The sequence below is a fragment of the Stigmatopora argus genome, chromosome 5 (genome assembly GCF_051989625.1).
Source record: "Stigmatopora argus isolate UIUO_Sarg chromosome 5, RoL_Sarg_1.0, whole genome shotgun sequence".
NCBI classification, from domain to species: Eukaryota; Metazoa; Chordata; class Actinopteri; order Syngnathiformes; family Syngnathidae; genus Stigmatopora; species Stigmatopora argus.
This window is the reverse complement of record NC_135391.1, coordinates 12,922,000-12,938,569: the sequence shown is the minus strand read 5'-3', so window position 1 is coordinate 12,938,569 and position 16,570 is coordinate 12,922,000. Positions and strand designations below refer to the sequence as shown.

At 39.8% G+C, this 16,570-nt stretch overlaps 3 protein-coding genes across 6 annotated transcripts in view; 2 read left to right on the top strand and 1 right to left on the bottom strand.

The window, feature by feature from the left end:
* Positions 1 to 70: 70 nt before the first annotated feature.
* On the bottom strand, positions 71 to 3,448 carry LOC144074291 (uncharacterized). Of its 2 annotated transcripts, none has more exons than XM_077600647.1 (2): positions 3,249 to 3,448; positions 71 to 1,429 (listed from the first exon to the last, which is right to left on the bottom strand). In XM_077600647.1, the coding sequence occupies exons 1-2, from the start codon at positions 3,382 to 3,384 to the stop codon at positions 507 to 509; spliced, it is 1,059 nt and encodes a 352-aa protein (XP_077456773.1). In that variant the 5' UTR covers positions 3,385 to 3,448; the 3' UTR covers positions 71 to 506. The 2 variants fall into 2 exon arrangements, with proteins under 2 accessions (XP_077456773.1, XP_077456774.1); XM_077600648.1 differs by lacking the exon at positions 3,249 to 3,448 and adding an exon at positions 2,010 to 2,313 and having other exon boundaries at positions 150 to 1,429.
* ap3s1 (adaptor related protein complex 3 subunit sigma 1) lies at positions 3,271 to 13,650 on the top strand. Of its 3 annotated transcripts, none has more exons than XM_077600653.1 (7): positions 3,271 to 3,584; positions 5,137 to 5,228; positions 5,321 to 5,432; positions 6,008 to 6,079; positions 7,013 to 7,120; positions 8,578 to 8,649; positions 12,944 to 13,650. In XM_077600653.1, exons 1-6 carry the CDS (start codon positions 3,516 to 3,518, stop codon positions 8,641 to 8,643), a joined length of 519 nt encoding a protein of 172 aa, XP_077456779.1. In that variant the 5' UTR covers positions 3,271 to 3,515; the 3' UTR covers positions 8,644 to 8,649; positions 12,944 to 13,650. The 3 variants fall into 3 exon arrangements, with proteins under 3 accessions (XP_077456779.1, XP_077456780.1, XP_077456778.1); XM_077600654.1 differs by having other exon boundaries at positions 3,272 to 3,584; positions 8,608 to 8,649; XM_077600652.1 differs by lacking the exon at positions 8,578 to 8,649 and having other exon boundaries at positions 3,273 to 3,584.
* Positions 13,651 to 14,078: 428 nt separating this feature from the next.
* Positions 14,079 to 16,570, top strand: part of commd10 (COMM domain containing 10) — a 32,658-nt gene continuing 30,166 nt past the window's right edge. Inside the window, exons 1-5 of the mRNA XM_077600848.1 lie at positions 14,079 to 14,160; positions 14,281 to 14,412; positions 14,915 to 15,005; positions 15,121 to 15,231; positions 16,118 to 16,273. Coding sequence (XP_077456974.1) covers positions 14,384 to 14,412; positions 14,915 to 15,005; positions 15,121 to 15,231; positions 16,118 to 16,273 — 387 coding nt within the window. The 5' untranslated portion in view covers positions 14,079 to 14,160; positions 14,281 to 14,383. The remainder of the gene's footprint in view (positions 14,161 to 14,280; positions 14,413 to 14,914; positions 15,006 to 15,120; positions 15,232 to 16,117; positions 16,274 to 16,570) is intronic.

The window sequence follows — 16,570 nt, the reverse complement described above, 5'->3', positions numbered from 1 at the left end:
CCATTGGGACTTTATATGTTAGATTTATATTTATTTACTCTTCCCTGTGTATTCCTTGAGTGGTGTGTCGTATATTCTAAAAAATACGGTATACGGTATTCATATACATACTCAATGACAGTCGTTAAATGGCAGGGATGATAGTAATCAAAGTAGACACAATTATCGGTAAGAAAATAAGTTTTAATTTTGTTTAGGTGTTGCTAATCAATAGATTAGCACGGAGGGGAACAATGAATAAAGACTAAGCAAAAAAATACATCAGCTGTTGGATAGACGAGTTCATTGAAGAGAATACACAAACAGTACATTCATGTGGGTGGGCTCATAATGTTTGTACAGCATTGGATAGGTTTCATTGAAAAGTGCTATGAAATGGTGATCTTGTCCAAAATGGCTGACCACAAACTCAGGGTATCCACTGCATGATGCCAGAACCCCCTTCCACCCTTGTGAAGATGAGCAGTATGAATGAAAAAAGTCTATTTTGGGGCACTTTAGCGAGTTTACTCAGTTTTGTGCATCCGCTTATGTGCACTCAAATTGGCCCTTTGGGCATATCGTTCACCGCACAGTGAGCAACGAAAAGGCTTTTCTCCCGTATGCGTTCGCATGTGTGTGACCACGCACGATTTAAAGGAGAATGTTTTTTTGCACACGGAGCAAGAGTAAGGTTTTTCACCTGAGTGTGTTCTCATGTGTGATACCATGTTTGGCTTCAGAATGAATCTTTTGCCACACACTGAGCAACTGTATGGTTTTTCTCCCGTGTGTATTCTCATGTGTGCCACCATGCTGGAATTCTGAGAGAACATTTTCCCACAAACAGAGCAAATGAAAGGTTTTTCACCAGTGTGCGTTCTCACGTGTGCCACCAAGCTTTCCTTTTGAGTGAACCTTTTCTCACACAGTGAGCAATTGAAAGGTTTTTCTCCCGTGTGCGTTCTCATATGTCGAACCATATCAGACTTATTACTGAATCCTTTCCCGCACACTGAGCACGTGAAGGGTTTTTCTCCCGTGTGCGTTCGCAGGTGTCTTATCATCGGTCCATTTTGAGCGAACAATTTACCGCAAATCGAGCATTTGAAGCCCGCCTTCTTTTCGGAACCTTCTGACGGTTTGCCGTTGGCTTCGCCGTCGAAATTGTTTGTGTCTTCTATGTCATCGCAGTCTGACAGCGGCGCAACAAGTTTGTCAGCTGGTGGCCTCCTACGCCGTTCTTTCCATGGGCAGTGAGGATTGCGCTCTTCCGACTCGGGTGCTTTATCATCTTTACTCTTCGCCGAGATGATGTCAAGCTCTTCCCCTTCCTCTTTAACATAAGAGGGCTCCAGATCCTCCTCTGTATTTTTAATCTGATGAGAGAGTCGATGGTCCTGCACCTGAGACGGAAACTCTTCCTCACACTTAACCAGCTGTTGAACATCTGTGAAACACATGCAAAACAGATAATAAGCCCAATTGTATGAAAGCATATCAATATCCTTAAACAATTGATTAAATAACATGGCTATTTCATTGGGATATAGATGGGACAGAAATGAGTGACAGCATATATTGTCAATGCGAAAATGTCTTTCGACAGGCTCTCAAATTACAATTTCCGATAATTTGCACAACGTATTATGTCTGAATGCATCTTTAGAAAATGAATTTGAATAGTTTTAGTATGGAAAATGTGAAAATTATGCACTATCCAAACTTGTGTTCAACTCTCATTGAAAAATTATATTAAATAAATAAAAATATAATCATATCAAATCAGATAATATAAAAATATTCCATGATGACCAACTCTTTATTTAAATGGTGCATTGGATAGTATAAATATATTTTAAGTCTACATTGCTATTCGGACCACCGTAAAAAGAGTGCAAAAATTCAGAATTTGAATCAATTCAATACATCTGCATGCAATGTTTTAGACAGCATTTAAAGACAGCATGCGCCCGCTTGTGGGAAAACTGAGATAAAAAATGGTATAATATGCTAAATCAATGACAAACCCTGTTTGTGCATCACCGTCTGGGCATCTTCGAGATGTCCACAGTGACGCTCGCTGTCCTCGTTTGACATCGTCGAATTTTTAAAACGCACATAGACGCGTTTTGTGTAGCTTTTTGAGCGTTTACCGGCTCGAATCTCGATGTTTTACTCTTGGTTTGTTTGCATACAGACGCATATCTTCTTCTTAAGTTCAATGGCGGCCTCGAGCCTATTGCAAGAAACAGCGCCATCTACTGTTACGGAGTGTATATTAAGGAAAAAAAGGGGCTACTTTTCATTCTCCGCACTCTTCCCTATTTCAACTGGCAAAATCCCGAGTTACATTTTCAAATTATCTTAACTGTCCCATCAAACTACATCGTAATCGTCATCTTGTTGTTATTGTTTCTTTTTTGCAATTTCAATTTCAGTTACACTCATGCACAATATACTATAGTACTACAGTATATACATGTATATACTGGGGTTGGGTGCTAGATGGTTTAGTTGTATATTCATTCATTCATTCATTGTCCCTAACGGCAATCCCCACAAGGGTCGTGGGGGGTGCTGGAGCCTAGCCCAGCCAACTACAGGCATCAGAGGGGGACACCCTGAATTGGTGGCCAGCCAATCGCAGGGCACAAGGAGATGGACAATGATTCACACTCATAGGGGCAATTTAGAGTGTTCAACCAGCCTATCATGTATTATTTTGGCATGTGGGAGGAATCCGGAGTACCCTGAAAAAAACACGCATGCCTGAGGAGAGTCTGGGGCTTGGATGTTGTCACTGTCACAAATGACAAGTCGTTATTTGTATCTCCTCAACATTTTTGATAATCATGACTTATTCCTGCTACTTTTTGAATATCCTGCTACTTTTTGAATAAAGAAAATGATTAAATTTTAAAAGCCGAGGTGAATTTAACAAAACTCTAAAATAAACAAAACTCATCGTACAATAGATCACATTATTTTTTATGAATCGAGTCTGAATTCAGTACTTGAGCGAGGCACGAGTTTGCCACTCCCAACATGGCGTCACGCTGACGTACACTTCAAACTCTAATTCTGGGTACATGTATACTTTAGTGGACACCCATAGTGAACACCTGTCGTTCATGCGCAATTCAATATTAACGGGTATGTTCTTATAAATTATTTGAATAAAAAATAAATAAAACAAGTTATTTTGTGCATTTATATTCTTTGGAACGAAATGTTATTTGGCGAGAAGAAAATTGGACGTAACGTACATTTGTCTCTTTCCCGTCGCCGTAGTGAGTCGGTGGAGGCGGGGCTTGGAGGAGCACTTTCATTGACGTGGACGAGCAAATCCGGAAAAAGACGATGGAGCTGTAGCGGCGTGTTGGCAAGCAGCGATCTCCGCATTAACCTTAAATCGAGACGGGATTTGGCCGTCAATCCCTTTCTCGTGTTTGGCTTTACGGGAGTCAAACACGGCCTGATCCTTTTTCTCCTCCCGCCCCACCCAACGCCTCCTCCCCCACTCAGCAACAATCATGATAAAAGCCATTTTAATATTCAACAACCACGGCAAGCCGAGGCTGTCCAAGTTCTACGAGCATTACGTAAGTATGCATTTTGGGGGACGTTTACATGAATGACTTTTCATATTTAAAAATGATGCTGTACTAATCGCGGAACCCACTCAGGGAAAATAGTAAATAAACAAATATATAGTTTGATCTCATTGCAACCTATGTGTCATTTGGAGCATTTCAATGATAGATTTATTTATTGATTATTGTATGCAAGCAGAATCGATGTGTGTGTTGACTGTTTGTGTCACATGACCCGAATGATGCCCTTGTGAGACACTCGTGCCTTCAGATTTTATTTTTTACTCGTCATCATTTTGGGCGACTCGAAGTGACATTGGCGTGGCAGGAAATGGACAGGAAAAGTGAAGACAATTATGCACAAATGAATAAAAACCTCATGATGTCATCACATCACGGATACGGATGTTGCTGGACCCAAGTGCATAGGGCATTACATATTTATATATATATGAAATGAGGTGTGTATTTTTTAGAAGGCTTTCATTTAGGTGTAGGATGAGTAAGTCTGTCACATGATCTGTATGTTTTTCTTTTAACCTCAGTTCTGATCAATAATGCATTGGAATTGGAAGCAGAGCGTTGCTTAGAAACATCATGTACGTTAAAAACAAAACAATACAGTATACTAAGCCCAAAACGCATATATTCAAGTTTGCACTATAATTAGATTTAAAGCTACATCACAAAGTGCACAAACAAATAATTGATTAATAATAAAAACAGAGTACATAAATAACAACAAACAAACATAAATAATCAATAAATATTAATTAATTATAATAACAATACTTAATAAATAAAAATCATGAATACATTACTTTTCTGAACCACTTAATCCTCACAAGGGTCGCGGGGGGTGCTGGACACCCTGAATCGGTGGCCAGCCAATTGCAGGGCACGATGAGACCGACAACCTATCACGCTCACACTCATACCTAGGGGCAATTTAGAGGGTCCAATAAGCCTACCATGCATGTTTGTGGAATGTGGGAGGAAACCGGTGTACCTGGAGAAAACCCACACAAGTGGACGGACCTGGATTCGAACCCAGGACCCCAACTGTGAGGCCAACGTACTAAGTAGTCAACATAATAGATAAGTAGTAGTCAACATCGATATGTAGTCAACATGAATAAGTGCTCACATTAATAAGTAGGTACAAAAGTGACTAAAGTGGTTAGCAGCCTATGGAGTTTTAGTTAGTTAGTCTATGTGGTATACATACGTATAAGAAAGAATATATAGTATGTGTATGTTAGAGTAGTCTCAATCAGTCTGTGCATTTGCTTGCACCAAAATAAGAATCCTCATCTGATAAGATTCCGCCTCGGCGCGGCTTCTATATCAAGCTCGAAGTCTTGGCCTGTGTAGCCCCAAGGCAGTAGTGTTTGATTTAATATTACAAAAGCAAACAGCAGCCGAGGACTCCAGCTTTGCCGCTCCGTTTGTTATAAATGACATAAAGAAGACAAATGAAATCCTATACCGGTGGTAATAAAAAGCACTTCCATGGGGGCGGGCAGGTAATGTGATAATAACTTTTTATTTGCCCATATAGAGTGAAGACACAGAGCAACAGATCATCAGAGAAACATTCCACTTGGTGTCCAAAAGAGATGAGAATGTCTGCAATTTCCTTGAAGGTGGAATGTAAGTGACCTGCAGGTTCCATAATAGTAAACACATGGGAGAATTTCTTTTTCAGGTTCAAATGATGATCTTTTATTTGTACCACGTTTCAGGTTGATTGGGGGATCCGACTACAAGCTGATCTACAGACACTATGCCACGTTGTACTTTGTGTTTTGCGTCGACTCCTCAGAGAGTGAACTAGGAATTTTAGACTTAATACAGGTATAAAATTTATTTTTTGTTTTTTTTGCCCATCACAAAATGTATGTGCAGGCGAATTTCAATACTCCAATTGAAAGTCAAATTGGGACTGCTAAATATTGACCCATTGTCCGCAGTTTTGAGACCTCTATCCTATTTGAACGTGGCCGGATGATTCACCTAAAGACGTTTCGCCGACGGACGTTTGACAGACGGACAGGTCGACGAATGGACGTTCCACCGAACGGTCATTCGGCCGAACAGCCGTTCGGCCGAATGACCGTTCGGTGGAACGTCCATTCGTCGACCTGTCCGTCTGTCAAACGTCCGTCGGCGAAACGTCTTTAGGCGAATCATCCGGGTACCCTATTTGAATATATTTAAAACCTTTAGAAAAACCAAAACGTGTTAATGTATGGTTTTAAAAAGTGTCTCAAGCGTGCAATTTTTCTTAAAAAAATAACATTACAAATTATTTTTTGTTGATTATTCTGGCGTGTCTAACACATTAATTGCATTCACTGGAAAAAAGGTCATTCGAGATAGATTTTAAAGATTTGTTTTGTTTCCTCTCAATCCGTGGCATTTTTTTAAAGGTATTTGTGGAAACGCTGGACAAATGTTTCGAGAATGTCTGTGAACTCGACCTCATTTTCCATGTAGACAAGGTAAGAAACGCATACTATTCTACGCAACACCTCTTTGTCACACATTTTGCACATAACGTTGATCAGTACAGTGGTACCTCGACATACAAGTGCCCTGACAAACGAGCAATTTGAGATCCAAGTAAAATTTTGAGCAGATGTTTATCTTGAGATACGAAACAAATTTTGATATACGAGCAGACAGCGGACGTAAGAGGCTGCTCATAAGAACACCACGGTTCACTGTCTCTCTCCCCGCAACTCCCTTGTGTAATGTCTCAGTGGTCGCAACTCCCTCTTTGTAATGTCTCTGCGAGCACTGGGCGGAGCGTTATATTTTTGTAGTGTTTTTTTCCCCCCGTTAGTCAGTGCGAATGGCGTATATACTACTTCTCGTTGGCAAGTGGTCGTGCGTTATCCTATTGTAAGGACATTTGTGTGCATCATTTTGGGAATATTTTGAAGCGAATACAAAATCAAATAACCCTCGATATTGACTGAAAGTCAGTGTGAAGGGGGGGGAAATAGAGCCAACCCGGGAGAAGAAAGGTATCAAAATGTCAAACAAAATTAGAATTAAGTTTCGTGTTAGGTTAGATTCAACTTATTTTTGAGTGTGTCTGCATCGTAATCCAAGTTTATTTAAATTTGTTTATGTTATGTTACGAGCGCGTTGCCGTGCAAAAAGTTGTTAGTAGATGGCGAATTAGAACAAATAAAAATGTTTTTCCAATCCAATATCCTGTTTTGGGTGTTTTTCCAGTGGGTTGGAACGAATTAATTTGTTTTTAGTTCATTTCTATGGGAAACGTTCATTTGAGTTACGAGAAAATTGACATACGAGCTCAGTCTCGGAACGCATTAAGCTCGTATTTCAAGGTACCACTGTAGTTGTTCAAAATTAGCGCCAATCCTACCTTGGTTAAATGCTTGGATGGACTGTCTTCCATTCAGGTTCACAATATTCTGGCTGAGATGGTCATGGGTGGGATGGTGCTGGAGACCAATATGAATGAGATCATCACGCAGGTGGACGCGCAGAACAAGATGGAGAAGTCTGAGGTAAGTGTGCACCAGTCCATACGTCTCATGCTTCTTCCGGGTATGGTAAAAGCGTATGCAGGCATGCATGTATGCTGCATCCTGCATGCAACTCTACAGTGACCTTGTGATGCTCCCAACATGGTCCTGATTGTCTGCGCTCTTTCTCTTTCTTTTCTCTCGCTGCCACACTGCTTTAAACACAGATCAACACTGCCATTCATTCGGACAAAACAGTCCCATTTCCCCAGATGATCATTGAGTCTCTAAATCATCGTTTTTTATTATTATAGAGGAGCACACAATGATATACTGTAGTTCCTGTTGCCAAATATGGTGATATAGCAGATGGACAATGAAACCTGGCGTTTATGTTGCAGCTAAATGAAATGAAATACTATTTTGGTTTGTTTTTAGACGTTTTGTAATGACTAAGTGGACACTTTTGCTGCTTCGCTTTTCCTGCAGCTTCTGCTAAGGACTATTAGGGCCTCGCTGAAAAGGAAAATATATTAATATATACTAAAGCAATCTTAATTGTGTATTAGGGTCTGTTTGTATACTTTTTATGATATGATCATAAAGAAAAATTTGTTCTTATTTTTCATTTTCAAGAGTATTATGATACTGTATAAGAATAAGAAGTGTTTTTTTTTTAAACAAATTTTACAGATGCTGTTATGTTTAATGTTGAGTTTTCTTAAATAATTGAAATACGGAACAAAAAAAGGTCAAAGAAAAAGAGAGTTAAGGCAACCCAAATTTTCATGAGCGTCCTAAATTTTCTTTTCAGCGTGGCCGTAAAACTCCTTCGTTAACATCAAGTGAGAGTGAGACTTTCCGGCAGATGAACAGCCAGAGACAATTTCATGAAGTCATTTTTTTTCTTTTTTTCCCCTCTTCTTGGAATGAGAAATGCTGACGGGAGGCAAAACCCTAAAGTGAGGCATTGCTGAGCACTCCATTTCAGTAATTGGCTGACATCTGCTGTGTGCTCCAACTTGTCAGTGACAATATTTAGACATTGTCTTAACCTGACTTGCAGTTTGAGTTTTGTAAGCCAACAGCCAACAGTTTTTTTTCTCTCTCACTTTTCTATTTTATTTTATTTTATTTTTTTACAATTTCTTACTGTTATGTAAGCGGAGGCTCAACAGAGCCACTCTGGTTTCTCCCTTTTGGGACCTACCCTAGACCACATTGTCTCTCTCACTCAGACGCTAATTTAAAATGACACCGTCGGTTTTTAGGCAGCTATCAGAAGCGTAAGGAATGATCTATTTAATGAGACTGAGAAAAGCTAATGACTTCACACAGGTCCTACATAAGCCTCATTGTGTTTAGTCGGGATGTTTTGCGTCAAATTTGGTGGTCTATGATAGGTCCTTTCACTTTTTCCCCCCTGTTCAGATAAATTGTGATAACTGTAACCTGCTTTAACATTCCTCATTCCTCTTTTCCCTCCTGACCCTGTCTAGTTCTTTCCATTCTTCTTTCTCTCTTTACAGACGTTTATCTTTCAGTCTACCAGGCAGGACAGGTAGACGCAGGTACTGCTAAAATCTACCACCAAGTACTGTAACCCTAACTGAAATTTACTCCCCTCCTTGCCTCGTTCTTCTCCTCCTCCTCCTCCGTCTCCTCGAGTCTAACCATATAAACCCACCCCATGAAAATAGTCCAAAATAACCTCACTCACATGCACCAGGAATCTTTCACGGCAGACCCAAAAATGTCTTCGTCTAAGGCACAAACCTTTCATCAAATTGCTGACAATAGGCAGCTCTGCACTTTTATTCGCTGGCTCGCACATCACTCACCAAGCTAGGCTACAGGTTTGAATAAAACGGTACTCGGACGTTTCGTCGAAAGACGTTTGGTCCCCGGACGTTTGGTCGACCGGACGTTTGGTCGACCGGACGTTTGGTCGACCGGACGTTTGGTCGACCGGACGTTTGGTCGACCGGACGTTTGGTCGACCGGACGTTTGGTCGACCGGACGTTTGGTCGACCGGACGTTTGGTCGACCGGACGTTTGGTCGACCGGACGTTTGGTCGACCGGACGTTTGGTCGACCGGACGTTTGGTCGACCGGACGTTTGGTCGACCGGACGTTTGGTCGACCGGACGTTTGGTCGACCGGACGTTTGGTAGAATGGACGTTTGGTCGCCGGGTTGTTACTGTTGAAACCAGCTCTCAAAATTATAATCATGAGAGAGAGAGTGAGTTTAATATCTAATATCAAAATATCAACAGTAAACTATCTTTATTAATTTGACAGCGAGCGAACCCGGCGACCAAACGTCCCTTCTACCAAACGTCCGTTCTACCAAACGTCCGTTCTACCAAACGTCCGGTCGACCAAACGTCCGGTCGACCAAACGTCCGGTCGACCAAACGTCCAGGGACCAAACGTCTTTCGACGAAACCTCCGGTCACAAATAAAACATGTAATAAAGTGAGGACACGTGGGTAGTGATCCCAGGTTAAGAGAAATATTAATGCGTGGAATTCATGTGTACATTTTGCGTTTTACCAGTCCAAAAATCAGTATGATAATCGATGGAATAACGTGTAAAAATATTCTGAAGCTGCAACCCCCGTTTTAAGTATCAATTTAAGATTTGTAACGCTTATACATGTTTGAAAATGAGTTTATTAGCACTTTAAAACATGCATATGACACACAATATACGAGTCCTGGATTCTGACATGTTTGGGACATATTTTGGTCAAAATTCTCTAAGTAAAAAAGGACTCTGATACACTTAAATAAAATGAGGAGGGGTTTTAGCTTTGGTGACATTACATGAAGAGTAATCAGAGTAAATATATTATAGTATGTGAAATTAACGAAAGTGCACAAGACAGCTGAAGGCTTGTCAAGTCACCAGTCAGGTTGTTGTTGTTGTTCTTCTTGTGAACACCATCTTTGAAGTCCAATGCCTTCACTATTTTTTAACCGGTCATCTTGAAACATGATGAACTGGCGAATCTGCAGTACTAAACGGAATGCAATTTACGCTGTTGGTTGTAAGCAATTTGTACTTCGTAATAATCAGTGTGTGTTTACAATACCTGCGATTTTGGGGTGAAAATTCTAACATGGTGTGTAAAAGTCAGTTTGAAAGTTTTGCGGAGTTAGGTCTGCCCTTGACTCAGTCTCACAGCAAATTGGAGCCTCTGTGCAAAGTTTGGGGTTCTTTCATGCTTCAAACAAGACTTTACATTGTACAAACAATAGTAAGTCGCTGAAAAAAGTGCCATACACTGCCCTACAGCAGCCTCTTTGTCGGATATACGTGGGAAAAAAAAGAAAATGCATAACACCTTCTAAAATTCCTCGTGGTGTAAAAAAAAATTAAGTTGCATTTGTCCTTTTTTGCTCGATGTTGAGCTGGATAACTATGAATTGGTTGCCAGCCAATCACAGGACACCAATAAACATATAACCATTCACACTCACCTTCACACTATTTGGTAGCTTTTTCCTCCCTCGGAATATGAATGTCATTTTTCAATGTTGTAGAATTCCCTCCATAGAGTCGGTGCCATGAATGCAAACAACACTGACAGAGCTTGTAGGCCGAGCAGACGTATGACCTCTAATCCACGCTAAAGTCAGCCGAGCTTGGGAATGTTAGATTCCTAACATGTCAGAATCCGAAGCAGTGAATGTACAGCTTTGTTCACCTTTGGGTCACTTTTGGGTCTTGTGTTAAAGATTTACATGGGTGCTCTCTATCCACAATGATTCTCAATTGCGAATGATCATGGATTTATAGAGATGCTTTTGATTAAATCAGTGATTCCCAACCACTCTTGTCGCTATTCCCTGAGAAATACTCATCAGTTCTGCTTGGTCGCTGGATTTCAATTCTCTAGCGTATTATATTCTTATGTATGGTAGTACTCTCTTAAAGTACCTTTCAATAGCATTTTCAATTGTGAATACCTCGATACTCATTTATTATATGCTTCCCCCATTCATGCTAAAAAACGGAAGTTTACGTACATAACTGCGTACTAATATAGTATTTGCTTAAGGAAAACATTTTAAATAAATGTTGTTGTGTGGTCATTCTGAGTGTTGCTAGGATAGTTGTCTTAATATTTTAATTGATATTTTCAGATCACTTTTGCTTAGACCCATGTATTGCAACCCTCACATATGGACATTTTCTTTTCTTTGAATTAAAATGTCAATTATACTTGAGCAATTAGTTTAATTATTAAAAAATACTCCAATTAATAAATCAGTGTTACTATTTTGATTCAGTTCAAATGTACAGTATTACATTTTTAAATTCAGTAAACTTTGCATTTTTGACATAATGGCAATATGGCAGACCAAGGGCCAAGTGGTTATCGCATCGGCCTCACAGTTCTGAGGTCGAGGGTTCAATCCCGGGTCGGTCATCACTGTGTGGAGTTTGCATGTTCTCCTCTTTCACCGGGTACTCCGGTTTCCTCCCACATCCCCAAACATGCATAGTTAACTGGTTGAACACTCTAAATTGCCCCTCTGTATGGTTGTCAGTCTCCTTGTACCTTGCAATTGGCTGGCCACCAACTTAGGGTGTCTCCCGCCTGGGTTCCGAAATAAGATGCGATAGGTTCCAGCACCCCCGTGACCCTTGCGCGGATATACGATTTAGAAAATGAATGAATTATAATCCCATGTTTTCGTGCAATACAGTTTAAATACAATTGACCAGGTTTTATCTTTAATCACATTTCTATCTCAAGGCACGTTTATGTATTACATATTTGTTTGGTGGGCGGCCCGGCGGCTGAGTGGTTAGCGCATCGGCCTCACAGTGTGGGACCTGGGTTCAAATCCAGGTCGGTCCATCTATGTGGAGTTTGCATGTTCTCTCCGGGCCTGCGTGGGTTTTCTCCGGGTACTCCAGTTTCCTCCCACATTTCAAAGACATGCATGGTAGGCTGATTGGACACTCTAAATTGCCCTTTGCTATGAGTGTGAGCGTGAATGGTCGTTTGTCTCCTTGTGCCCTGCGATTGGCTGGCCACCAATTCAGGGTGTCCCTTGTCTATGGCCCGAAGCCAGCTGGGATAGGCTCCAGCACCCCCCGTGACCCTAGTGAGGATAAAGCGGTTCAGAAAATGAGATGAGATGAGATATTTGTTTGGTTGTGTTTGTCTTTGGTTGGGAAACATGACTCCAAATTGTTCCATTTGAGACTCATTGTGTTAGAGTGACTTACTTGCCTCCTCTTTATTACACATAGCAAATGTTCCAGTCTAGTCGAGTGCCAGCTTTCAAACTACCTACCCATGTCATCAGTAGCTACCTGTGAAATCTTTTTGTTCTGTTTGTTACAAGAGGTGCGCTAAACCCTCCACTGTAATTCTGTATTGTTTTTCTCCCTTATTTTTCATTCAAAACATACGGTACCTTTCCAGTCTTCATTTCCAAATTCATCTCCGACTTCTCTGCTTGCATTTGTTTTGTCTTGTGTGTTTTAATCCAAATGAGTCAGGTGGGTTCTCCCTGAGCATTGCTTGACCAACAACAGCCCATTCCAGTCTGTCCAACCTAGTGAATGACCTCACAACGGATTCAGAATTGGCTCTGGTTGTGATGTACCTATGTAGCACCACATACTGCATGTGCGATTGCGCTATGACGGCATCCGAATGTACATAACGCACACGTGTGTCATGGTAGCTGTAAATGCGTTGGCATCGTGTCAACCGTCTCGTCGAGTACTACGTCGTGATTATGTTGTCCCTCGTGTCTGCCGTTAAATGTGACCGTGGGTTTATGTGCTGTGTAATTGTAATGTTGTCATTGCGTGTGTGTGTGTGTGTGTGTGCAGGCTGGTATTGCAGGAGCCCCCGCTCGTGCCGTATCAGCGGTAAAGAACATGAACCTCCCGGAAATGCCCAGAAACATCAACATTGGCGACATCAGCATCAAAGTGCCAAATTTGCCGTCCTTCAAATAGCGGCACGCAGATGACTCGCTGCCTGGAGATGTCTGCCAATGTTTAAACGTGATGCAATCTGTTTACCAAAACCTCTTGATTACATGTTGCTTTCATTCGAATCAAGGAAGTACTGTGGGCTTTATTTTTTTTTTAAACATTTTGTGTTTTCTTTGTTTGCTTAATCAAAATGAAGTATTTATTTGTTCACGGTACATTCCTTTTCCTCTTCTGCTGTTTAGCTGCTATTGACGCATCCATCTGAATCCAACTGAAGGCAAGCGTTTTTGTTACTTTTGTTCTGAAAAATAATCATGATTACGGTTATCGAAGTGTGTTATATTATTCATTCCAGACAAATCAAGGGGCCCAGTCGGAGTCACCTTAGTATTGAAAATGTCATATTTTGCAGCGTGTCTGAAACCAAATAAAACACGGAGGAATATTTTCACATTGCTGAAAAGCTGTTTTACAGAATTACCATCATCTATCTTGATTTTTATTTCGTATGTGTTCAAATGGATAGTTTTCTGTTAATTTTATGATGTGCATACATTTCGCCCACCTTCTTTTACTATATAATAAATGGTTGAAACAGACATTTTCTTGTTGTTTCCCTTCACGCTCATGTTTAATGGAGTACAGATCTCACTACTAGTGAATAGCAGATGTTTTAATAATTATGTTATTTCAATCTTCATTGACATCAAATCAAGGGCACAGTCAAATTTTAGGTCCCATCAACCTATATCATGATTTTTAGCTCCTGGAAATAATATTTATAATTATTAACACCAATGAATGAACCAAACAATTGTGTGTTTATGTATGTATATATGTATGAATATATATATATATATATATATATATATATATATATATATATATAATATAAATAAATATATATATATATATATATAGTAAAAAAAGATAAAAATATAGAATATCTGGTTATGTCCATTTTTTCCTGTGTATTAATCTCTTTAACTATGACTTGTAAAAAAATGTTTTTTTTTACTTTGGCCATTGTCGTTTACCGTAGTTTCTAGTCCTATAGTTGTGCTGCGCACATATTTACGCAAACGGTGCTTTTAAGAAAAAAATAAACGGTGCATTTTATTGCTATTATTGGTTTTAATACATTAGAAATAGTTATGTTCTTAAAACAAAATAAAACATTCATTCGGTCATATCTGTTTATCTACGTATACTTCCTGATTCTCGCGCAGCTTTGACTTCCACTCGAGGCATCTTGTGACACCAGGAAAAGGGAAGTGAGCATGCTGTTGCGGCGGATTTAATGCTTATTTTTCTGCATTTATTGGAATCACAATGTCTTCCTTCATCAAAGAAACTCAAAGGTTCGTTTTTTGCCCCTATATAGGACTTTTCAACGTCATCCGTAGCTTACATCAATCTACCTGTAGCACAACGCTGTCACTGAAAGCCAACACATTTAGTTCATCAATCGTTAATTTGACAATGTGTTATTGACCTTTTTAATTGTTTGCAAATTACACAAATATTGCAGTAAATGCTTTGCGGGATAGCTTTAGTGTTTTGCTATTGTCCCGTCTTGAAAGGCTACCGGTCACAATGGGTGAACGTTTTGAAATCATAATTTCTTTATATCATCAGAAAGCAAATCAGATACATGTAGATTATTAAAACAAAAATTATTTGATTGATGGAGACTTTTCTCGGGCGGATCGGCGAGGATGACTGAGCGCATACTAAAGAGTCAAATGCTCTTGATCAACTTTAATCATTAGAACATGCCACATTACTATAACGTACTAGAAAAAGTCATTTTGGCTTCCATTCTCAATAACACCCATGCTTGTTTGTCCTCTTTCTTAACAGCATCAAGGAAGCAGTGACTCTTATCAATGGCATCGACTTGAACAAGTTCTCCAGGTTGATATCCCGGATAATCCAAAAGCTTCATCTGAAGGTATGCCACCATCAAACCTAATCGCATACATTCATTAATTCCTTGAGATTAAAAAAAAATCACGACATGTAGGACTACAGTACATAAACCAGTAAATTGTGATCTGTGTACACAGGGAGAACGAACATTCAGTGAGGAGGAGGAGGAAAAACTTCAAACGGCACTTTACCTGGACAAACAGGCACTTGATCTAGTCCTGGAAACATCAGCTTTCATTCTTGAACAAGTGAGGAGGAATAATGTGACCTTTTTTGCCATTTTAGTGATCATACAATGCTTTAGAACTTTCTTGTATGCATACTCTTCTCTTCTGTATTAGACACATAACTTATGTATGACCTTTTTACTGTTAAGGGAAGATAAATCATTTTCCCGGTATTAAAAAAAACTAAAATTATCTACTGAATTTAGATGGTGGTTAGCCGGCCAAAAACATGCAGGGTAGGCGGATTGGTAACTTTAAATTGCCCCTAGGTACGAGTTTGAGCGTGAATGGTTGTTTGTCTCCTTGTGTCCTGCAATTGGCTGGCCACCGTTCCAAGATGTCCACCAGTCAGCTGGGATAGACTCCAGCACCCCCCGCAAACCTTGTGAGGATAAGCGGTTCAGAAAATGAATGATTGAATTTGGAATAGATGTATTGTTATGTTAAGCTTACACGCTTTTCTACCTTTTTGACACTCAAAGCGCTCATTCACTTAAAGATGAGACAGCGTCAGGGAGAATGTAGGGTATCTTGCTCATGAACAGTTGGATATGATTACTAAGGTGGTGGAATCGAACCCGCAGCTTCGGGCCTGGGGACGATAACTCCACTACTTAGCTTTGCTGCCCAATATTTTGCATGTTTCTTCACTTTCCAAAAAACACATGCTTGCCTCACATGGTAGAAGAAAATATTTTGAATGTCTTTGCTTTGTATAATTGTTGAATGGTGAAAGTGAAAGATTGTGCACATTAATATTTTAGAAAGCTTCGCCATTGATAAGACTTAGTAACCCATGTAATGTTTGTATGTCTCCACCAGAGGTCTCTGTTGCACTTCCAGTGAAGAATTTGACCATTTCCTTTGTATTTTATTCTATATTATTTCTATTTTTTTTACATTTTAGGCAATGTACCAGAATGTGAAGCCATCATCACTGCAGCAACAGCTTGAAGGGATCAGTGTGAAACCTGATAAAGCCCAAGTGTTCTCTCAAACGTGGTCAACCTGTGGCCCTGAGCTGGTGAACAAATTGAAGCACAATATCTTTGCCCCTAAAAAGGTAATCCTGATAACTTTGGTTTTTAGCCTGAGAAACGTGTTTTCATTATTTTCATTATTCATTGCATTTGGTATTCTTGTATAGATTATTATTATTATTTACTTCATTGAGTTAATAATATTAAAGTATTTGGCAAAATACATGAATCCACAGTTGAATATTTCAAGCACAATTTTAACATGTTTAACAAGAAGATATGGCGCATCAATTGTTGCATCTTAAACTGCTTATCTGCACTTATCTTAGTACTGTGGTTATACTATGACACTTCATTAAGTTTAAATAGTAAGGAGAAGA